The 25,448-nt window shown below is 41.0% G+C and overlaps 1 protein-coding gene across 2 annotated transcripts in view; it reads right to left on the bottom strand.

The window, feature by feature from the left end:
* cnih3 (cornichon family AMPA receptor auxiliary protein 3) overlaps positions 1-25,448 on the bottom strand; it is a gene marked incomplete at its 5' end in the record, with an annotated part of 105,539 nt that overhangs the window by 57,677 nt on the left and 22,414 nt on the right. For both annotated transcript variants that reach the window (XM_084001167.1, XM_084001168.1), the window contains one exon: positions 9,555-9,623. In XM_084001167.1, coding sequence (XP_083857293.1) covers positions 9,555-9,623 — 69 coding nt within the window. The remainder of the gene's footprint in view (positions 1-9,554; positions 9,624-25,448) is intronic.

Below are 25,448 nucleotides of genomic sequence, written 5' to 3'. Positions count from 1 at the left end.
AAGAGGGAGGGGCTGTAAGGTGACCAATTAAAATAAAACTCTCTTTTGCAGGAAACGGCTTGTGTGAGCATGGTTGGACAGTGAGCCCCTTAAAGATGAAGTGGAAGAGGGTGTCCATGATGTCAACGTGTTTTAAATGTTGTGGAAAGAAGTGTCCCCTTTGACTGAAACCACTTGAACTTAAAGCAGAGAGACAGGCGTGGAGCAGCCAAGGCTGTCATCACTTTCTGCTTGTGTCCTTGGTGTAACGCTAATGAACATCAATCCGTTCCACTAATGAATTCACATCCATAAAACATTTGAAAAAAAAAGAAAGACCAAAAAAAAAAAAAAAAAAAACCCAACAAAAAAAGAACACCAGTCTCTCTTTTCCTCATCTCCTCCCTCAGTTATCAGCCTGATTTCACAATCGGATGATATTATCATGGCTCCTGGCTATAGCTTTATCCCCCTCATAAGAAAATGTGTGAATATGTAAGAGTGTGCATCCTTACTTCATGTGTGCGTGTATGTGTGTGTGTGTGTGTGTGTGTGTGTGAGGGTGAGGGAGAGAGAGAGAGAGAGAGAGAGAGAGAGAGAGAGAGAGAGAGAGAGAGAGAGAGAGAGAGAGAGAGAGAGAGAGAGAGAGAGAGAGAGAGAGAGAGAGCAACATGGTAACATTCAACTCTTGGCAGGATGGGAAACAGTACAATTACAGCCAGACAACTTTTCAAGTGATTTCACTGTCACAGACTGATTTCCCATGTCAGAGTGTTGCTAGAACTCCATTGGACTCCTGACAATCCTTTTTTTGTTCTCCCATCTTAACGTTTGGTTGTGCTTAGTTTTTAAGATTTTAGTAACAAAAAATCCAGCTGATAATAATCACAGATATGTGTGGAAGAGGTGCAATGATGTTAACTGTTTAGTAAGGCTGGACATTAAAAAGAAGCAAGAGTGACACCAGAAAAAGAATTTAAAATTAGAACACAAGTACAGTGTTGACTGACTAACTTTAAAACATCATTCTATTCTTCCCAAAATTTCCTCAACATACTGAAATCCTGGGTACAGAGAGCACAGTCCAGCTGGAGCTGTATTTAAAGTCACAGTCACAACAATGTTTAAAGGAAACCGTAGCTGCAGAACATATATTTATCTCATCACCTTAGAAAAGGACACGTCCACATGTCTCTTTGTGTTGTTGACAGTTGAGGAACTTGACTTCTAAACTCAGACATCTGATTTGATTTGATTGCACTAAGTATCACTTCTATTGACCAATAAACTGTTCTGTGGTATTACCAGTGGAGTTGCCCACAACTCCTTTCCCTGTTGTCACGTCATTACTTGAATGATGCCCTTGTTTGTAGTACCATAAAATTCCCAATAGGGCCACTGAGTAGGAAATAATGTCTCAGAAGAACTTGGATCATTTTTTGATGTTTGTGCGCCATCTTAAATGTACATTTACTCATTTGTCAGAATCCCAGATGCCTCGGGGCAGTAGAAAACCATGGAGACCTTGGTGTAAGTACTAAGTGTTACATCTGTTCAAGTGCAAGGAGATGAGGTAAACAAGTACTGAAAGTGCTAGTTAGGCATGTCAGCTGCTCCCAGAAGAGATGAGTGTTTAAGAGGTTCTTGAAGACATAACATTCAGTGGCTTGTTTCACCAGGACAGTTCTGAGATTGTCTTGTGTGCAGGGATGGTGATGCCAGACAGTATTCCTGGGAGGGAGGCAGCAGCCAAGAGGAGCATAAGGCTGCACGTTTCAACTCACTCTGAAGGCATTGTTGCACATCCCAGCTTAAACTTCCAGAAATAATGCACCGTTAATGTGCTTTCCAATTAGGCGCATGGACACAGTACAGAGGGATATCTGTGAAAAAGATCATTAGGTAAAACTCCAACTGCAGCCTTTTTCTCATATGGAACCCATGTGTGTGTGATGGTCTAATGTGCTGCCCTGTGAGACACATTGCTTCATATTGGCTGGAGAGGTCTTTGGGATATGATCTAAAGTCTCATGTCCCATGGAGAAGTCATCGTGGAGTGATTATTCTCAGGAAATATATTCAAATCACTGGAGAATTTGAGGGATGATTCATTAGCTGCATGGTGGGTCACTCTTGTTAGCATGAGGGCAGCTGGTGGCCTTGAGAAAGTCCGCATCGCAGACGAGCTTCAAATGTCTGCAAGGCAAAGGTATGTGACACATGCACCTTGACAACAAGAGAAGAAAAAGAGAGCAACTCAAAGAGCTGCCAGAAGGAAGAGCCTGGTAGATGAGCTTCAGGAACTGAAGCAAAAAAAAGAAAACAAGTGAAGTCAGACAAGTCAACATGTTGAGCAGTCTGCTGCACAGACTTGGCCTGCGGCATACAGTGAAAACAGGAAAAACAAACAAGAGAGGAATCCTGTCAGCTTCAGAAAAGGACAATCTACTATAGAGTACACAGATAAAACCATGATGGATGAATGTTACTTGTTTTCTTATGGCTGTCAAGTGAAGGGTGTGTCTGTAACTGTTTCTGAGTTGAGCATGTTCTCTTTAGTAACTTTGTGAATGCAACACACACAGGCCTTGTTGTTCCAAACAGTGCATATGAACTTCAAAGGAAGGCCGTGGTAGACCAGTGAATAATTGAAACTCACTAAAGCAATGTGGGTTATATTACATCTTGTGGGGTAGGATGTACCTTTTTGTCAAGGCCCTTTATTTAGTTGATAATACGATTTTAATTGTGCACCAGCAAGTCTGTTCAGTTTTCCATTAAAACCAGTGCCAGACTTTGTAATAATTTATTTCAGTAATAAAGGCTGATGCAATGCCTCCTGTTGTGTGGAGCTGTTGCAGTAGAATAACTGGCAATTAAGAAATGGAAGCTGAATGCTGTTTAATTTTGATGGGAAATGCATAGATATACATTAATTTAAAAATGAATGGGAGGATAGATGGAGTAAATGAGTGAATCAATACAAAGGTATTTACAGCACAAAACCACTGCTGCCTCCTCACCTTCACAAACCACTGTGCTGAATCATCTTGTTCTTCACATATAAGAGGTAAATTACAAATGGCCTCTCCGTCCTTTACCAGCTGCTTTATGTGAAGGTCACATCATTTTGGATTATTCACCAATTGCATACTTTCCCTGCTCCAGTCCCATTTAGCATCTATTCATTCAGGAGGTAGAGCGGGTCCTTCCCTAATCGGAAGGTGAACTGAACCATCCTTTACTTTGGTGCTATAAGCCAAGGCTGCTGGGGCGGCTTTTCTTATCTTTCTCCCTATATCACTACTATTGAATGTGATTAACTCTCTCTCGAAGTTTGTGCTTTTCCTCTTTGTCCTCTCACTATAAGATCCATTAGTCTCACTGAAAATTCCCAGAATCCAACAGTATAAACAACGATTCCCTTTTGGCTCAACCAGTCGAGGAAGGTGTCCATCTATCCATCTTCTCCTCACACTGAGCTGGTGTTTGCATCCAAACCCCATCTAGTGAGGAACTGACAGATACTGTTAGCCAATATGACTATATGGGTATTTCCCAAATGTTCTTGTTAACCATCTCTGATTGGTGTGGCCCCGTTCATTGAAGATTAAGTACAACACTTAATTCACTGAAGAAAGAAATTACATATACATACATTTACATGTAGATAGGAAACAAAGAAGAGAGAAAATGATCCCACAGCCCCAAATGCCCAAGCCAGGCAAAGTCTATGGAGACAGGAAGGATTAACAGAGACAGAGGGACACTGAATTAATCAAGTTTTACCTGATGTTTACTGCAAGGTTGCAACTAGTTTAAGCCTTTAAAGGAAACCTTGTTGGGAACACTGGTCCTCTGAGGGGCTAGGGAATGCTCTATGTCTATGCTTGTATCACACAGGGACAATGAAACAAGTGTGTGTGTGTGTGTGTGTGTGTGTGTGTGTGTGTGTGTGTGTGTGTGTGTGTGTGTGTGTGTGCGTGTGCACGCGCACGTGTGTATGTGTATGTGCAAAGGGACCAGGGTGACAGAAACTGCTAATTAGACTGCCTGGAAGAAAGAAGAAAGACAAAGACAGAAAGAGAGGAGAGGAGAGCTGGGTTGGAGATATTATGCAAGAGTTAGTGAGAGACAGATCATATGTATCATTTCTAGTGTGTGTGTGTGTGTGTGTGTGTGTGTGTGTGCTGTGAACTATGGCTGCTCACTCAGGATGAACCGGGTTAAAGAGAGAAGGAGCATGAAAATGTGAGGTGTTTAAACTTTACTCTTAAACATGATGCAAGTCACTTGAAAGACACAATTACCACAAAAGGGAAAGAAACCACTCAGGGCTTCTAATTTGAAACCATTAAAGTCCCAGTATGTAACTTATTTGGCTTTTTATTAACAAAAATCAAATCTTGCTTTCATTAATACGTATTTCACTGAAGTGGAATCACACCCACATTCAAATGAAAGCTTTCTGGTACCTTAGAATGAGTTGTTACAAGTCGTTACAAATACATAAGTGGGTGATGCACCGAACCGAGGCGGCCATGTTGCATCGTCATTTTTTACGTTGAGTGGCAGTGTGACCGTAGGTAACCACGGAAACTGAGCGGAGCTGTGGGCTCGGCCTGTTAAAACTGTCACCACTGTGTAGTGTGAGGAAGGACGGAGGCACTGGTGTTGCATTCAGGTGCAGACGGCAGACGGCCGTCAGCAAACCAACCGGATGTCATTTTACTCCACCAGAGAAAGACAGTAAAACAATACCACATCACCATGACAACATATTGTCACGCCTGTATTGTTTTGCCTCGTGCTGGTGGACCACTTGTTTACATAGATGTTGTTTATCCTGTTACATGCAGCTGTTGTCTGTCTGACGTCTGCCCCATTTCACCTGAATGCAACATCAAGAATACGTTCAGATATGCAACCGCACCACGAGATGGGGGGAATTCCTACATATTATACCTTCAAAAACTTTACTCACATAACAAATAGCAGTAGATCAAAACAAGAATATCACAGTGACCAATGACAAAACATCAAACAGACGGAATTATAAATCAAAGTCCATTAAAGCAGAAGTAAGAGGAATGTTTGTGTTAATATAAGTCTTAAATAGTTGTATCTTCCGACAGCAATCACTTCTATAGAGTGTTTGGTCTGAAACACGGGTCTGTCAGTCACTCTGCTCTGCTGTAAGCCGAGGAGAAAACTTTCCTTGTATCCTACAACCTTTATCCAATGAGGAGAGAGAACGACATGAAGGGCTGTGCGTGCAGCCAAGGGATGCGCGTGAATGTGGTGACGTAGGGACGAGGACCAATAGATCCATGACGAGGGCGGGGACTGCTAACTCCATCGGCTGACAGGAAGTTAGCCAGAACGACCGGATCACTTACTTCTGCTTTAAGGCTGTGGTGTCTTGCAGACCTTCTGAAATGAGGGTCTACTGTCCATATATGGACCCCTTTGAAAATTAGTCCATCAAGGGTTCCAGCTATCCAATAATAGATGTACCTATTTAATATCCCTGTTTCAGAATTTATAGATTTGTGTTGCAATAATGTTGTGTTTAAGTGCCCAATATATCTGTTGGCATTTGTTTGCTTTGTTGATAAATCAATTAAGTGTATTTCATTATACTGCAGCATCTCTATTTGAAAAGACCACCACTGAGCCAGGCACCACTGAAACTTTATTGATCACTACACATGATGTAGTTGGTCCACAGATGGTCCAGTCAATCATGGTATATTGTGAAATGCTGAGACTTTAATATTAACTGAGCTCATTAACCATTAACTTCAATGATCTATCATTTTTTCAATTAGGCTGCCCAACACACGCACATTGATGGACACAAACACCAAGACCATCAACAGCTTGTGTGCTCACCCTCAGTCTCAACAATCTGCCTCTCTTTTTTAAATAAAGCCCCAAAACGCAACAGCACACACACGAGAGGCTTGACATAATATGTCAGATTCTCAAAGTAAAAGCCTCAGTGAAATTCATCCTGACTCATCCAAATCTAATAACTCTTTGGCAGATCTTTGTTTGATTACATAAACCTGTATTTGTAATTGCAAGGCAGTATAGGAATAAATGAAACAGCTTACTTCACTTGCATTTGCATGTTTGGTTTCTAGTCTTATACCTTGAAAAGTGCCTTGAATTTGTGCGGACTGACCAAAATGTCTTCACAAAAATAGAAGCACAGGTACACACGCACAGGCACAGGCACAGGCACAGGCACAGGCACATGCACACACGAACACACACTAAAAACAGCCTACAAATTAATCTCTGAAGTCCCAATCAAGCAAAACTCTAATTAATTAGCTAAAATAAAAGCCCCCAGCCCTGAGCAGAACCTCAGAGAGCAGCCACATAAGTCTATTGAACCCAAATATGATTAACTAATTTATGTGTACATGAAATGAGGATAATGGAAGGGACATGGAGTAGAAATTTTCTCATACAGAATTTGACTAATACTGTAGTGTTGCATCTATAGGTTGTATCTCTTATATGTATACGTCTTTTGCTTAAACTACAATTTTTATGACTTTCTTACATGTAAATCACTGTAGATCCAAAAGGAGCAGATGAGAAAATCACTTGATTTTTTTTTTTTTCGGAAATCCACAAAGTTTCCATGGTTTTCTGGTGCCAGTGGGAACACAGTATCTTTAAGGGTATCTGCAGCTTTAACAATAGATTTAAAGGATGTTTGAAAGAGCAATCGTGCATTTCAGAGCCACATATTCACGTGGAAATGGGTGGAAGTAATTCATTTCATACAAAAAGCAGGAGGCAAAGGGGAAGGATGGGTTTAGAAAATACAAGAGAGTGAGAGAAGAAAGAAAAAGGAAGAGAAAATTGGATCGAACTTTTGTACCCGTTCCCCTGCCGGATTCTTTGATACATTCTGCGCTGCATAATGATATGCAAATATGACAAAATATGAAAGTGGAAATGAGTGGGGAAATCTGGTCTAATGCACTGTTTTTCAGACTCTTGAAAAATGCCTTTCAAGCTGAGGAATTCTTTTCAGTTTGCCTCTTAAGAAATCCTCATCCATCCATCTCCCTCTTTGCGTCCGTCTCCATCTCCAGCTCCTCTCTTTCACCCAGTTTGCAATTTTTTCGTCACTCTTTTCCCTTCTCCAACTTTTTTCTCCCTCTCTCTCTCTCTCTCTCTCTCTCTCTCTCTCTCTCTCTCTCTCTCTCTCTCTCTCTCTCTCCCTCTCTCTCTTCCACACATCCCCAAGGAACTATAGAAGTCAATACTCCAGAGAAGCTCCACAGTCCAGAGCTCTTAAGTCAAAGTCACCTCCAGACTAACTGTGCTGTAGCACTATGTATTATTAAGAGCCAACTGTGTTAGTAAAAGCCCAAATGACTCGAGGGAAAAGGATTTAGAGAGCTGGAATTCATCCTAAAACAACTTCACTTGTGGCAGATCTCCTATGTTAGCCAACACTAATGTACATCTCTTCCACACAGCCTCCCCTGACGGCTGCTGTGGAATGAAACATATTTGTTTTTTTCTTGTTTATTTTTTATTTTTTTTCCAAAAAGGTAACAGAAAGAGATGAGGATGAGGTAAAACCCCTTTTCTCTCACTAATATATTTATACATTGAACGGATCAGTGCAGATCTGCCAAAACACTGTTTAATCCGCTGTGTTTATTTGATATTCACTTCGCATCCGATTTGTTTATCAGACTTGCAGATGTATGTATAATCCTGTGTATTAACCTGTGACTAGACTATTGTTGAAACATAACATCTGAATGAATAACATGCAGCTGAAATGAATGAGCGTTCCTATTTAAATAGAAGATGGGTTATACAGTATTGCAAAAGACTTTAAACCTTACATTAGACTACTGGTGTATGTCAAGGTGATACTGTGCAGTTTTTCAGTGGTAACTGATGAAAAACATGTATCTTTAGTAAAATATGATGAAATCTTTGGTTGTCATGGTCTGAGATCTCACAGTAAGACACTGGGCATCATCTATGGATTTAAGTGAAGTGACATGTGTTGAATTGTGCGCAGAAAACACACAAGAGGGATCAGACAACAGAGGGTATGGTGGTGTAGCCGATGTCATATCTGGCCCTCTGCGTTGTGTTTCTCACGGCCTGCCCTAGGTGGGGTTCGGTTGGTTAGCACGTCTTTTATGGGTGGAGTGAGTGCACATCCGTTACAGTGGCCTAGATGTGCCAGTGCAGGGAGCAAATCAAATGGATAAAAGTGCTGCTTCAAGCATCAAACTCAGCTGAACATTCAAGTGTCGAGAAATGCAGTTTGTCCAATGGACACTTGAGTCCGTCCCCATGTCTCCCAGGTTAAAATGTCTAACTTTACATATGCTTACAGTTTTTTCCTCCTTCATGACAAATGTAAGGGGGTGAATTTTTATGACCCTTAGATTTTAAGTTCTGTTTAACTGGGGTATGACCACATTGACTGACGAGGTGGATGAGCTAATGCTTGCCACAAACCAGCATGTACCTCTGTCTCCTCTCCTTGCAGTAAAAGTAAAAGTTCAGTTTCAAAAATAGCCATGTTTGTGTGGACTAGGCCTGAGCTTCAAGATCACTCTTCAGAAATCATCAATGAGGCGACGCCAAGCTTCATAGTCTATGGTCGAGAGGCAGCCGATATGTCTTCATACAAAGATAAGCAACAGGATGAGGTGTTACGTGTTTTGACATGTTTGTCTGGTGTGTGTTGTCCTTCGCGATATGGTGACCAAATATTCTGTCACAGAAATACACCCACATCAGACATCATCAGTATATAGCACATTGGCTGAGGCGATGCTGTAAGCTCACTGTAAGCAATTTTTGTTTGTAGGTAAAAGAGAAATCTGCCAGCTCCATGTTCAACACCATGTCCAGGAGTGAAACAGGTGCATGGGGACTGAATAACAAGGTCAAGTCTAGAAATGTTCACATTTTTTGCACCCAAAAATAATATGTCTCAAGTCAAGACTCTCTGGGGCCGTTTATCCTGAACATGGCTCAGGCTACACAAAAGCCTGGCAGGAGGTCTAAGGTCTGGAATGATTTAGGTTAGAAAGAGTCTGCATTGGCACTGGCAAAAATCACAGTGTGTAAGATCGGACCAACTGTAAATTCTACTATATGTTTACTGCTGTTAGTGGCTTTTCACATTTATTTTATTTCTTTTTGAATTTCAGGGTTATTTGTAAATGATGATTCATTCACACTGGATGCTTTGCCCCGGAGTCTTACAATAGTATTCTTGCCAGCCAGGAAGTAAGTAGGGCTTACAAAAAACTACGTTGCCAGCTGCCTGATTTAAAATTAATAGAGATGGAGGGAAAAAGTGAAGATGCAGGAATGTAGACTTGGAAAGACACAGGCAAAGAATGAGAAATATCTGTTTGATTTTTTCTTTCTGTTGTTTTTTTCTGTTCTGTCTGTTTTCTACAGTTTCCATCAACACAAAAACATTAATTGAAAAGAAACTAAAATGTGTAGAATGTATGTGTACCGGTAGAATCGTATCAGTGAGCAGGAAAAAGGAAACCTACCGCATGGAGTGGATTGCCCTGATCGATTGGCACCTTGAAGTCAGCCTGGAGCTCATCAAAAGCTGTAATCTGAGAGAGAGAGAGAACAAGTGATGAATATTATGAATAAAATAGCGGGATAATGTAGAATGAAATTACACATAATGAAAAATAAAATACCGTTATTGCAAAAGTCCTGTGTGTCACAGAATGCATCAACCTGAGCTGTAGACAATGATGTTATCCGATTATCTTTACTTTATGTTGATTGGCAGAAAATAAACCACCATGACACAGCAAAAGGACACAGCCTTTGGTGATATGCTTGACCTACCATCTAGATAAAAGTACCAAAATCATCAGTTAAATAATCTGATTGTGAAATAGTGTCGCATTCCTCTGCACCATAAAGCTCCATTGTTGTCCAAAAACTGTTTAAACACATCAATGAATATTGCTCCTTAATGAAATGACCAGTTTTTGGAGTTATAAAAAGGTTATTACTTTATTCTGGCAGATATTGTGGTGAGTCCTATTTTCAGTAGTCATTTCTGCATTTCAATTTCACTAACAAAATTGATGATGCAACCTAACAAGCTTGGAGAATTTGATTTGCAGCACTCTGTAAAAGCACTATGCTTCATTTATGGATTTTATCAAACAAAATCATCATCATCAACAACAACAACAACACAGCTCCTGTCAAATGTGGAATCAGACTTGATTACAATAACATTTTGATTACATATGCAGTCCTAATTATGAGTCACCTCTGTGTATGCTGTCCTGCTCCTGTGAATACTTAGAATCCCACTTAATGTGTTTTGGATGAAAACATTATCCGACAACCACAAAATTTAGTCCTGATTAAATTACTGTATGTTCACACAAACCACAGAGCAGAGCTGTAGGAAAACCACTGGTGTAATTAATTACAATCAAGGGGACTGCAGTCCACTGAAGTCTACTGTGAAGTCTGTGTGTCAAAGAATGGCCAATAGGTAGAAATGGACTCTGAACACACCATTCTGTCAGGTTCATTTCAGAGTTCACATTCATGGGCGTGGTAGTGGGGGGAAAAGTGGACCTGACTACCCAGGGCCCGAGTAGAGAGAGGGGCCCATGAAAATCCTGATTTTTTTTTTTTTTTGTAATGTTTTTATTTCGAATGAATTGGGCCCTCCAATTAATTGGTGTCATAATTTATTTCAAATATATTGATAACATCAAATGAGAGAATGAACTTAATGTCACAGTTCTCCCAACATATTAGACATTCTGGGGCCCCCCTCTTGGAGATGCAAAATGGTTTAGTCCACCCAACAGCGACCGGCAACAAGTGTAAGGTCAGACAGTGCGCCCAGATCAGAGACCTGTGTGCAGGACATCATGCTGCCCAAAAAACATAAATCGGGCTATCAGAAAAAGAAAGAGAGGAAACAAAAAGAAAGACGGCAGAACGAGGGGAGGCAGCTGCTGACTGCTTTCTTTCCCAAAGGTGAACCAAGTTAGCTTGTCATGCAAAGTCCAATTAAAGTTAACATAGTCCACTCCAGACAGCTGCTGCTTATATTTGTATGCTCACGTGAAGTCTTTAGCTTAGCTAGCTGCCAACCAGGCTGCTTGCGGCTGTAAGTATAAAGACAAGTACAGGCCAGCTAACGTTAGTTGTCAATATTAACCAGTTTCAGAAACAGAGAGTGGCGCAGCCGCAGCAGCTGGAGCAGCAGAAGCAGCAGTGGTCAGTCCTGGCAGCTCTTCTGAAGATGAGATTAGAGATGAGCAAAGACCAGGTGAGATCGTTGTTCAAGTATTCAAAGGCGAGCTCCCCCCTCCGACCCCCCCTTACGTTGGTATATTGGTTCGCGAGGTGGAGAGAGAGAAAGAGAGAGAGTGGTGCTGACTGGTAGAATTGCTGTCTAAATATGAGTTGTTTACCTGAAGTTTAAAGTAAGTTAGCCTTTTGGTTCAGTGTGTGTGCTATAGCATTTTGTCTACTAACACAGCAGAGCTGAAAGTGAAACTCCGTGCTGAGATTTAATGAATGATCCATCTAGCAATATTGCTGCTGCATATATCAACATGTAAATAACATACCAATATCACTGTAGGCTCAAGTGCACACTAGTAATATATTAATTGAGCAATAACGCAATTTATTATTTTTGTCTGGTAAAAAGCCTTAGCATTGCGGTGCAGTGCTGTGCTTAAAAGATATTGTCAATGTTCAATAAATTCATGATGTTACCAAAGCCAATGAATGATCATGTTAAATAACTGTGATCTCACTATCAATCAAAAATGATTGTGATTCTGATTTTTGCCACAGATAGATAGATAGAGAGAGAAAGAGATAGGTCTGGGTGGTGAGAACATAGAAAAACAATTAGCTATTCTTCTCAATCTGGCTGAAAAATGGCTTAAAACATTTTTGCCTCTGCAACTTATTGAGCATGATGAATACTGATTGTAGTTGATTGTAGTAGATTGTATAAATACACCCCCCCCCCCCCCCCCTTTTTTTTTTCTCTCACGTGCCTCGCGGGCATGGATAGGGGCCCACTGACATTGAGAGTGTACAGGGCCCAGAATTTGGTGCTACACCCCTGTTCACATTACTCATGTTTACTTTGTAAAATTGTAAAAAGCTGAACAGTATAAAAAATGTAAAGTTACTGTTACTAGAAAATAGCACATCAAGAACTAGTTTACTTTTCCAAGGGCTGGAGATGCACAGTAGAGCAAAGCCTACGTCATGACATCACCCGTCTCAATTCTCCCTGCAACACTTATCATTCGGCTCATTTCATAACATTTTGATGATTTTTCAGGTCAGACAGTGACCATTAAAGGAGACATATTATGGCACTTTTCCCAGGTACATCTCTGTGACATGCTTCAGGTCAAAATACCCCGAGGATCAAACATCACAGCTCCTTTCATCTCCTCAAAATAGGCCTGATTCAGAACGGCTGCTTTCAGTGCCTGTTCCTTTAAATGCATAATGTTTGCAAAATGCAAACACCCCTCCCCGCCCCCTCTACTATGTCTAACTCTTTCGCGACCACACTAATTCCTCAGCACATCCACTCCGGACCACATGTTTTTGGCTATTTGTTTACCTTTTTCTCACGTCGAACTAGGGATGGGCATGATTAATCGATGATCGATTATTGATCGTTAAGAATTTTATCGATCACGGAAATGTTTTATCGATTTATTATAAGGGATCATGTAGAGGGCAGAGGTTGTCATGGAGAAATATACCACGGGTTTATTTTTTCATAACAACCAATAAACTCCATATAAGTATTATTATACAGGCCTATTATTATTATTACATGGTTTAAGAGTAAAATAAGTCATTAAATATGACGGGGCGCTTGTGTCGCGGACTCGGGTGCAACAGAGACATGAGCTGTGACCCCGCGGCTCCGCCCGCTCTGATCAGCAGGTTTGGTTTCCAGCAGCGGTGTGGAAGGAGCCTCCACTCTCTCTGTAAGTTACAAGCTACAAGTCATTTATCTAACATCACAATTAGTCCGAAGCTGTTTAACGACGGTTAAAATTAAACTTAAGGTAAATATCCTGCATAGTTTGTTTCTCTTTTCTGTGCCGCGCTGATCAGAGCACCGCTCCACGGTGTGTTGGCCACAGAAAAAACAATAAAACACACGCTTTCACAGTTTGAAAGTGCTTGTGATTTTTTTTGTACAAGTGCAGCCAAACACGAGGCTGAAGAGAGAGGGACAGCAGAGCTGCTCTGAACGTTCGGCAGGCTGTGACGAGTTTACTCGTCAATGGCATGGGACAACTGAGCATGGGAACAGCTTGTAAAACCACATAGATTTCGACCTGGGAACCTGCAAATTATAGATTTTTTTAGGGGACAACAAGGAGTTTTGGAAAAGTGAAGTGTTTTCACACTACATTTATGAGCCTCCGCACCGTGAAATTCTTTGACCGGCGCAAGACAGACTCATGTTTTCATTCATCAAGAATTAAAGTCAGAGGTTGGAAGACGATCACATACCGTCGTAGTTCCGACCATAAACGGAGATTCGGCGGCGTTATTCTCATGACTCGCCACGAAACCGAAAGTAAGGAAACGCTGGTCGGCTCGACCAGCATTTCCACCACCACTAATAATAACAAAATAATGATAGAGACAAAACTATATATTTATCGAAAATGGGCCCGTTAGTGTGGGTAACGTAGATTCATCCACATTAACGTGAGACTTTTTTATAACCAAATAGAAACTCCTTGTTGTCCCTTTAATTCTCACATTCTGGGGTCCGGAAGACAAGACAAACACCCAAATATAGAACCTTCAAAAAGTGATATTTCCATAATTTGTCCCCTTGGAGACTCCTTTACATCAGCAGTGTTTGTTAATTCTTTGTTAACCCTCTCCTTCTCAGGTGAGCTTGGCTTTGTTTCGTCACTTTGATGGAAAACCGCCCTGGTAGTGTACACTGAAAAAAGTGTAACATGCAGTTGTTCATTCAAACTAATAACTGCCATTTAAAACAGTATAAAATTATTGATTTGATTGTAAAACTCATTCTTTTTGCATTTAGATACATCAAGTTTGATTTATACTGAACTAAATATACGTCCAAAGGACCCAAAACAAAGTTTTTGATTTCTCTCAATTTATTTTTTTTCTTCATGACCTGCAGGTAATATTTTTAGGTTGAGTCAAATGAACTGCGCATGCGCACTGCACACTGCTCAGTCAGCGCACATGTTAAGTCCGGTAGCTCCCTCTCGGCATGCTGACCAGACGCTGGACATCGTGATATCCTTTACGTCCTGGGTGGATTTCGTCGAAAAATAAACGTAAGTAGCAAAGACTTTGCCATTAATTAATGTTTTAGTGTTTCGTGTTGTTAAAATTGCAAAGAATGGCCCAATTTAAGTACTTATATGGGGCGATAAGTTACCTGGCATGATTGTAACGTTAGCTGGCAGTAACGTTAGCTGGCTAGCTAGTTGGCAGTAGCAGCTATGACCGTGAATAATAATAAATATATTTTCTAACTCTTTACAAGTGTCGGTAATGTAAGCTAACGTTAGCCAAAAGGCTACATTCCAGGCTAAACAGATATTGCAGACTGGGCCCGTCCTCTCGGGCTCCAGCAACAGTTGTCAGGTCTGTAAAGGTAAGGAAATACAGTTCGAGTGAAGCACTGGAGACGTGGGCCGATAACAACGGCAGCCTCCAGTGTTTTGGTCTAAGTTACCGAGCAGGAGAGCCGTTGTGCTGAGCTGGGATGGGGGTGTTAGCGTCGGATGCTAACCGCTAACGCTAGTCGAAGTTAGCATCGAGCTAGCACACTACAACGGCTCTCATACTTGTTAACTACATTCCAGGCTTTAGTTAACGTTAGATATCGTCCGTTCGCGGCTCCAGCGCTTCACCCAGACTGCATTTTTTTCCTTTGTGGTGCTGCAAGAGAGAGAAAGAGAGACGTGCTAGCACTTGCTAACATCCAGCTAGTGTGGCTATTACTCTGAGGCTGAGCTCTGTTGCTGGTGAGAAAACGCTGGCTCTCTCCACCCATAAAGGTTTACCTCTTGGTTCTGTATTATGTGGTCTTCAGAGAGTAGTAATTGTTTATTTTATCTTGTATGCTTTCAGAAACACAAGGCTGCTCTCTTCAGCTCCCTGGCTGTAGCCTATATCTCCATCCAACCTGAGCAGGTAACATGTTGCACCTACACTGCACATCGCCTTTTTAACCATTTCACAAATCACCCTGAATATTAGACCCTCATCTATACATTTTCATAGTAGTAAATGGATTACTGTATTTTAAAAATATATATTTTTAGCTCTGTTGATTGCGCCAGCTCGGGAATTCACCATTTCTTCTTTTGTTTTCTCAGTTATCGGATGTGGAAATGCAAAGACTGCAGCCTGTCATTTTCAGCACGATCTGAGCTACTAAAACACTATCGCATTGACCATCGGTTTCACGGTAGGCGCCGTCCTTACCCATGCATCCACGAAAATTGTCCCTGTTCGTCTAAGACATGGAATGGTCTACAAAAACATCTTACTAGGAATCATCCTTCTCAGGAGTTCACACAAAAGGTCTCTTCATTCAAGTGCTACATTTGTGACAACAATCAGCTTTCCACGGAGTATGATTTTTTCCTTCATATCAATCAACATTTGAAAAAAAATGAACAAGTCTCTTGTATGTTTGATGGTTGTTCATACAAAACAAACATATACAGCAGTTTCAGGACCCATAAATGGAGAAAACATCAGACATGCACCGTTGATGACTTAAAAAGTGGAATAATTGTCACATCATCACTCAGTTCCAATCCTTCTGAATCATTGAACTCTGACCTGAATGAAGAAGTACAGCTGGGTGAGCCAACCACTGAAGAGTCTAGGGATTTTGAAAAGGAATTTGAACTGAAATTAGCTTCACTTTTACTTAAATTGGAACATACATACTTAGTCTCCAGTACAGCTGTCAACGAATTGCTTGAGGAGCTACAACATCTTATTGGAACTGTCTCTGTGCCACATAGTCTAAAAACAATTAATCAGGTTTTGGGAGATAACGATTGTCATGTGGAAGCATCTGTTGTTGAAGAGCTAGCTACAGTTCTTTGTTCTTCCCATCCAATTCAAAAAGCAATAGTGAAACAAGGCCCATTGTCTACATCTTGGAAGCGCAAGTCATATTATAAAAGAGAATTTGGTGTAGTGTCACCAGTGGAATATATTCTTGATAAAAGGAACAAAAAATCATTACAGTATGTATCTGTGCTGAAAACACTGCAGCAGATTCTAAATTTAGATTCTATCTTAAAAAAGACTGCCAATTTGAAAGGGAAATATCAGTCACCCGACAGTGATAAAGCAGTTTACAGTTGTCCCTTTGATGGTGAATTTTTCAGAAACAACACATTTTTGTCTAAAGACTGTGCAATTTCACTTAACCTTTATATTGATGATTTTGAAATATGCAACCCCATTGGGACATCACGAAGAAAACATAAGATCTGTGCCCTCTATTGGACTTTAGGTAATCTGTCCCCCGGTTGTCAATCTTCACTGTCATCGATACACTTGGCTCTTCTAGTCAGAAGTGATGATTTGAAGTTGTATGGCTATGAAGCAGTACTCGAGCCTCTCATTTGTGATTTAATTTCCTTGGAACAACACGGTGTGTTTTTGTCAAAGTTAGGGAAATGTGTTAAGGGAACAGTACAGTGTGTCATAGCAGACAATCTTGGAGCCCACGGCATCGCTGGATTTATTGAGAGTTTTTCAAGTGGTCACATATGCCGATTTTGTACCGCTTCCAAATCAGAAATTCAAACTAAGCAAGTAGACAGTGGATCTTTTACATCAAGAACAGAAGACCTTCACTCGGACCATCTCAAAACCATCGAAGAACAATCTCTGAACAATTTCTGTGGTGTTAAGAGGAGATGTGTTCTCTCTGAGAAACTCAGTCATTTCAAAGTCACTACCGGTTTCCCCCCGGATCTGGTCCACGATTTATTTGAAGGGATTGTTCCTGCAGAGATAGCTTTGTGTCTGTCCATCTTCACATCTAAGAAATACTTTACACTTGCATATTTAAACGAGTCTATACTACATTTCCCCTTTAAGTGGACTGACAAAGTTAATTGTCCCCATCCAGTGCCATTGAACTTTGCAACACGAAAGACGATAGGGGGGAATTCGCACGAAAACTGGAGCTTGTTAAGGTTTTTCCCCTTCCTTGTTGGCCAGAAGGTGCCTGTTGAAGAACCTGCATGGAAAATATTGACTGATCTAAAGGATATTGTGGACCTTATTGTCTCACCTGTTCATACAGAGGAATCGATTGCATATTTGAATTTCAAGATATCAGAGCACAGAGTACAACTTAAAGAGGTTTTCCCAGACTACAACCTGCTGCCTAAGCACCATTATTTGGAACATTACCCCCAACTAATTCATCAATTTGGACCATTAGTTTGTCTTTGGACTTTAAGATTTGAAGCCAAACACAGTTTTTTTAAAAGAGTTGCTCGATATATAAGATCTTTCAAGAATGTGTTGTTGTCTTTGGCCGAGCGACACCAATTTCACATGGCACAGCAGGTATTTATGTACCCTCAAAAACCTCTTCTGGAAGTGTCAAATGTTTCAACTCTTTCTCTTGATGTGTTGAAAGAGGAGATCGCAAAAGCTATCCGGCTGAAACACCCAGCTGTGGACAATGTGTGTCTGGCAAAGAATGTCACTTACGATGGATTCAATTACAGAACTGGAATGATCCTTGCATATGGATCTTTGGCAGGGATCCCTGAATTCACTGAAATCATCCACATGTTGGTTCTGAAGGACAATCTTTTTTTCATTGTTCGGAAGCTGAGTGCATGGCACTGGGAACACTTCAGGGCCTTTGAACTTAAAGTGAGCCCCACCAAAGACATAATACTCGTGGCGCCAGATGAACTGACGGATCCATATCCGCTGGTGGATTACACTGTGGGAGGATTGCGTTTGATTACCCTGAAGAGACATATTCAAGTTTAAGGTCTGCATTTTCATCAAAACATCATATTTGCATATAATTCATTCTACTAGAAATGTTAAATGGGCACTTAATTGCCACTGGGGTAATTTGACACTGCACTTATTACAATTCTAACCTGTCATCTTTATGCTCACACAATGTGATTGTGAATGTGAAATAATGCTTTGCTTCCCCCTCTCCTGTTCTCCACACCCATCCAGGACGTGTTTTTACACAAGCTTACTGCACTACATCTGTTTGCTCACAATCTGTCAACCCCTCTCAACACACCCAGGTAAGAATGACGGTTCTGACCTTGACCCCAACCTGGTTCTCCCTCTTTCCCGCTCTAGGAATCCTCATTTCTCTGCTGCTGGGGTTCAGTATTCTGCATCACATGTATCTGTCTCTGAGTCCTGTTGTAATGGTGGACTAAGTTAAAGGGACACTGAAACATTATTACAACTCTAACCTGTCATCTTTATGCCCACACAAGGTTGTTTTGAATGTAAATTAATGCTTTCCCTCTCCCCCTTTGTCTCTCCTGCTTTTTTTCTCCAGACACCCAGGACGTGGTTTGACTCCAGTCTCCTGCACTACACACGCCGTCAGGGCATCAAAATCTACACCAACACCTTTTTCAACACGCCCAGGTAAGAATGAGTTGTGACCCCAACTCCTAACCTGGGTCTCTCTCTCGCTCACTCGTCCGTCTCCGGAATCTTCCTCCTGCTGAGGTTCAGTATTCTTCATCATATGTGTCTGTATCTGACTGAGTCCTGTTGTCTCTCATGTCTCTTCCCCAGTGTAAAGACATCCAGGACGTTTTTTGACGCCAGCCTGCACTTCATCGGTTGCCTGGGCATCACCATTTACATTCAACTTCTTCAACACATCCAGGTAATAACAGTCCTCAACCTGACCCCCCTCACCTGGTGAAGCCTACTCAAACTCTAACCATGATTGTTGTGTGGGCTTCCTAGAGGAGCCTGTCCACAATTTGGGGGTAAAATCAACTTATGTTGTATTGTGGTATTATCTATAATATTAGTTGAAACATTACCCGATAGATCAGATAGGCTACCGTTGAGAACAAATGTTTTTATTCATCTGTAGAAACCTGCAGTGGGAGCTGATGCCATGTCTTTTGTGTGTCCCTGTCCTTTGTTATTTTAGTTGGTATTGAAGCAGCTTCCTGGACCCTTGATCCGTCAATATGGCAAATCCCATACGACTCCTCATCTTGTTGAGTGACGACAGCTCAGAGAGGATGGATCTACCACTGGTGCCAGACACTGTTGAAGAGCTCATTGAACAGGTCAAAGAAGCACACAAACTTACTGGAGGCATCAGGCTGCAATACAAAGATATTGACTTTGGAGGAGCATTTGTTAACTTAAGCTCAACTTCCTCGATCAAGGATCTTACCACCATCAAGGTCATACCGACTGTTCCTGATACTGATCTCATTCTTGAATTCATAGACAGTGCCCCAACTGATTTGAGTGACCTAGATTCATGCTCCGTATCGGCACTCACTGATTCAAGCTTCTTATCGACACACACTGATTCAGATGACACAATCATACTCAGCAGCAGCTCTTCTGAAAGACTCCGAACAAAGCCCTGGCCGAAAGAGTTCAACATCCCAACCTTCTCCTTTGAAACAGAAGGTCAACTCGAGAAAGGGAATGCTGAATACACACAGAACCAAACTAGACTGACCCCTACGTCTAAAATGCTGTCAGACATTCTGGAAAGATTGGCAGAGAAGATTTTCTCCTACAAGGCGTACCCCAATGATGCAGACCTGAGTGATGTCGCAGAGGCTCTCACAAGGAAGCATCCCTGCCTTAGGCAACCAGACTCCTTCAATGAGAGCTATGGATGGAAAATGAGACTCAAGAATAAGATGTGCAATTATCGCACTCAGTTGAAGTCACATGGACTTGCATCTGAGCTCATGGTGAACACACTCAAATCCAAGTCACGAGAAGATCCCCTTCCCCGCCCAGCAAAGAACAACAAAAAGGCAAGAAGAGGTGAGGCCAATTATTATCCTCAGCCCAGCATTGAGACTCCAGAAAGCCTGGAACAAGAAAGAACATTGCTTCTGACTGAAGTAAAGAAGAGAAACAATGACAAAACCATACGGGAGAAGATGGCCAGGACCTTCGAGTTTAGGAGGCAAGAGGTTGTAGATCAGAACCCTTCCATCGAGAACCTCATGGAAAGATGGCCAGCTCTATTTCAGGTGGAAGAGGTATACCTTTCTTAACCTCTTTCATACTAATTATAACAAACATTTTTTCAGAAATAATACATCCACAGGGCTTTGTGAAGACTAGTAATAGTATTGCTTTTTCATCAAAAATTATATTTAGTTTGAAATTACTAAGTGTGTAAGTGTTGTTGTTGTTGTTGTTGTCCTGCTTGTTGTTTTTATGAGACCAAAAACAAATTTCCACACCGTGGACTAGGGGTGTAACGGTACACAAAAGTCACGGTTCGGTACGTACCTCGGTTCAGGGGTCACGGTTCGGTACGGTTTCGGTACAACAGACACTAATTGAATGTAAAACTAAAATCTGTCTTGTGTTATAAAAGTTAAAAGAAAAAAGAATACAAAATAAAACAAGTGCATTAGGAGTGTTATAATGCCATTCATTAATTCTAGAGGAAAAAAACGTGCACTTGACAACTGGCAACTATTATTCGAATTATTAAATTATTATTAAAAAAACAAAACAATAAACTGACATCAATGTTGGTTTACACAGTTAAATTAGACTAGCAGTTACTTTGGTGATGTTTCTGGTCCTGCCTGTGTTCATAAAACATATTAGGCAGCTACACGCACATCCCCCAAAAAACTGAAGACTCAGTGCTGGACCACCAAGAAAGACACAGGTAAGGAAAAAAGGAGACCGCACACTAGTTAAAAGCTCCCGTGACAGTTTAATGTCACTCACACGTTTCGGGCGTCAGCCCTTCATCAGACAAAATGTGTCTGATTATATATAGTGTGCAGTCTCCTTTTCTCCTCACCTGTCTGTGTTCATGTCAAGAGGCTTAAAAGCTGCGGGATAAGTTGTTGCACACAACTAGTCTTTTTACTTGCACCAGTGATTGACATATCGGGTTGAACATGCGCTACGTGTTTGATGCGTTTCTAGCGACGCAGCGCGCATCCATGAAACATCGCCGACGGACTTTGTCCGGTCGACCAGTCGCGAGCATGGATGTATTATGGTCGCGAGCCGCCGCCGCCGCCGCTTGTTTCATTGAGAAGCCACAGTGACATGAATGAAGCAGACAGCTCTCCTCCTCTAACTTCACTCTCTCATCACTTCTCTTCTTCGTCTGCTATGACGGCTGCAGGCAGCTTCGAGGCTCATTACCGCCACCTGGATTCGAGTGAGGACTCGACTTTTTTTTTTTTTTTTTTTTTTTTTTTAATATTCATTCAGACGTATTCGTCGTGTGACTGTGTGCACCGAACCGTGACCCCCGTACCGTGACGGCACGGGACGAATACATATACCGTTACACCCCTACCGTGGACAATAAATGAAACTAACTAAATTTTGACAGAAGTAACAATGAACAACAACAAATCATAACAAATCATAACCAAAACACAACCAAATGGGGAACAATTGTTACATGATTGTTATAGACCATACATTCTAGTGGGACCTAAATGATCATTGAGGGGTATTTGTGTATGAAGAATTATACATTTTGATAATTGACAATTTAGTAAAGGAGAGACTACATAAAACTCATACTTTGGAGGTGGGAAATGAATGCTTGTGCGAAGTTTGTCTATAAATTATTAAAATATATATATTGTGCACTGCTTCCTCATGTACAGATCAATGCAGAGTTTCTGCGGGTTACTGCAGTTCCCCTGCTGTCGAGATTTATGGCCCAGCTGGACAAGTACTCCACGCAGCTACTGAAGATCATCAAAAAGAGAGGAGGGGCAACCAAAGCAAAAACTGCCATGATCCTGGAGTTTCTTGATCAGGTATGATGTATATAATGAACCACTAACAACAGTTAGCATTTTAACCCTTGTCTGATGGGGATAGGTATCCTTTTCCATTTTTATTTCAGTGATTATGGTTATAGTCATTTGAAAAATGCTGTATCTTTTTAAACTGTTGGTATGAAGTGTGTGTGTGTCAAGCAAGGATGTGTGGGCTTTGCAAATGTTCTTTACACACTAGCAGCAGGTGCCCTTCCTCTGGTGCACACAGAGTTGCATTTTGGGGGATTTGGAGGAACTGCTCTCCTCACCTTGCTGTGGCCTTCTCCCTTGGTGGGGAGCTACTGCCATTGTTGTATTTGTGAAGTGACCAGTGCAAATACCAGCTCTTCCACAAACCAGCGAGATGCTTGCACAATACCTTGATTCCAGCTCAAATCCACATTCATCCACAGCACAAATTAGTGAAAGCAGAGACATCCAGGATGAGAACATGTCAATGACCACTGGCAGGTCTTGAGAGAGCGCTGTAAAAGACAGGATTGGCCTGACCTGGCAAAGAGACATCCAATCATCTCTCTTGTAAGAGAGACTGTCAGTGGTCTCTGACATATCCTGTAACGCTCTGATTTCAATTAATTGTGCTATGGATCCAATCGTACAAGCACCGACTGTTTGTGGTAGAGCTGGAAATTCAAAAGCTTGCCTATCCTCCACACTGCATAGTAACCCTTTTTCACTGTCCCTGCAGGATGCTGATGCTGATCTCAGAAGGGAGTGTGTCCTCAAATCTCTCATCATATACCTGGGAGAATGTGTTGAGGACCTGATAAAAGAATACACGGTATGTCCAAATCTGTTTTCTCTCCGTGATGAGATGCAACTTTAATAATCCTGGGGGAAGCTTGAAAGCCCTGCTATTGGATGTGGTGATTAATAATCAGTTGTTCACTTGTACATTTTGTCCTATATTTGACCTCAGATGTCCCAGAAAGATCAAGCCGAGCTGGAGAGTACCACCATGGCGGTCTTCGTCTTTAGAGAGAACTCCAGCCTTCTACAACAGCCAAAAGAGATCGGGATCATCATTGATGGTGTGGAAGTTCTCAGTGAGTTGCCTTCTGTGGCAGCTGGAGTGGTAATGCTCTTTGGACTCTGTTATGCTCTTAACATGGAATATCCACAGGGGTTCAGGTTTACCTTTGAGGCTCTTCAGAAGATCCTGATGGAGCTTGGTTCCAACAAGATGAGCTCCAAGATTCGCAAACTGAATGGTGAACTCCACACTGCACAGTAGTATGTGTGACATGCGTACACATGCTTGTGTGTTTACACACACAGTAGATGTTGCATTTATATTGAGGTAGCCTGTAGTAACCACAAGTCAGCACTTTATGAGGGGGAGAACCTCTGCACTTAGAACCTCTGCACTTAGTTGCACTTAGTTGCACCTAGCCAAGGGTGCTGTAGCCATTTAAGGCTATGTTATATTGTTGGGCTTTGAGTGAGTGTTTTGAATAATATTTCATGTAATTTCATTTACCGGTTATTACAGTTCAGATTGTATAGAGCCTGTGTATAGGCCTATTACCACGTGTGTGTTTGTCCTGGTTCATTTGCTAATCTATTTTTTTTATCTGACTTGTATTTCTTAAAGATCTGTGCTGAAAACGTTGTAGCAGATTCTAAGTTCAGATACAATATTGATAAAGACTGCCCAGTTCAAAGGGAGATTCCAGTTGCCAGAGGGTGATAAAACGGCATGTTTTCTCAAAAACAATTCACTGTTATTCCTGTGTGTTAACAGTATATCCTCCCCTGCCCTCATGGCCCTGTCCTGCTCTCTCTCCTCCTCTCTCCTGCCTCTCATCCTTTCCTCTGTTCCCCTCTCCATATCTTCTCCTGGCCTGACTAACCCAAGAAATCAAAGGTAGTCTTAGTTTAAATGAATGATTGGCATGAAAAATAAAAGAGAGTACCTGAAAATTGTATTCTTACATGGCTATACAAGTTGTAATGATTTCACATACAAATAAAAAATAAGTAACTTTATGTCTGGATGTTTAATCCCAGGCATTACAGGGAAATGACAACAATATCACCCTTTGTTGAAGCATCTGTGTTTTATTTAATTTTCAATTGGCTCCACATCACCCTCTCCAGCCTTTCTCCTCTTCTCTCCACCGTCTCCTCCCCTTGCCACCTTGCAGTGCCTTTAGGGATGCTATACAGTGTATAATTTTAGTCAGCATCCAGGTTTAGTCATAGTCCAGGGTTACACACATATCTGCCCTCTTTTAGTTTAAAAAAAAAAAGAAGGCCGATTGCATAATGTTAATGTTGCATATGGTTAATATGTTTAATATTAATAAATACATTTAATGTAATCTGTTGGCGAAGTGTCTTTTTTATAGAGTTTATAAGGTGGGAAACAAATTATTTTTGGGTCAAATAAAATGTAAAAAATATAGTTTGGATATATGTAAATTAATTAACTGGTGTCAATGCAAACAATTCAAGTTAAATCAGTTAAAAGTGAATACATTAGGTTGGTTCAATTTCAATTTATTAGTTTGGTTCAATAACTAAAAGTGAAGAAAATAATTTGGATCAAGGCAAAAAATTAAGGTTGAGTCAAGTGCAGTATTATTGTTTACATCAACATAAAATAATTAGGTCATATGAAGTTACTCAATTTAGATTCTGTGAAGTCAAATATTTTAGATGTGATATCTGGACATCATTTTTTTTAGTTTGAGCAAGGTTATACTTTTTTCAGTGTACAGGCTGATTCACTGTCATGGTTTACACCGTGACTCTGACACTGAGCCATCATTTACTACAGTGGCTTCACCTGTGCTTTTCTTCCAATATCCTCCATGAAACAGTCTGACAGACACTACTGTATGTTGACACACTGATGTTTGGCAAGAGTAGTCACTATATAACATTTAGCATATTAGCATGTTAGTATCTCATTAGTTTTGCAGACAATTTACCATTAAACAAAGTGTTGGACAAGTTTAAAATAAGACTTAAAGTTCAACACCTGAATTTTACACCTCCACCTGCTGTGCTCAGGTTTAAAAAAAAGAAAGAAAAAAAGGCCCTTGATATGAACTTCTGTATCTGGTGCTCTCTCTCCAAGTTGCTCCTTCAATGAGACATCTTCCATTTCAGAGTCAACTCTTCAATCTTGTCATCATTTACATAATCTGCGGCAGTTAAAATGCATATCTGCCCAGAGGCGCAGCATTTCCATGTGAGAGAGCATTAACATGATGCTGCTGCTGCCCACCCACTGGCACATTGTGGAACACAGAACATGAACAATTTAGATTCAGTAACCAATGTGTTGATGTGATGATACCTAGGTGT

This window comes from Trachurus trachurus, assembly GCF_905171665.1.
Source record: "Trachurus trachurus genome assembly, chromosome: 24".
NCBI classification, from domain to species: domain Eukaryota; kingdom Metazoa; phylum Chordata; class Actinopteri; order Carangiformes; family Carangidae; genus Trachurus; species Trachurus trachurus.
The sequence above is the reverse complement of the archived record's forward strand: the minus strand, read 5'-3'. Positions and strand labels throughout refer to the sequence as shown.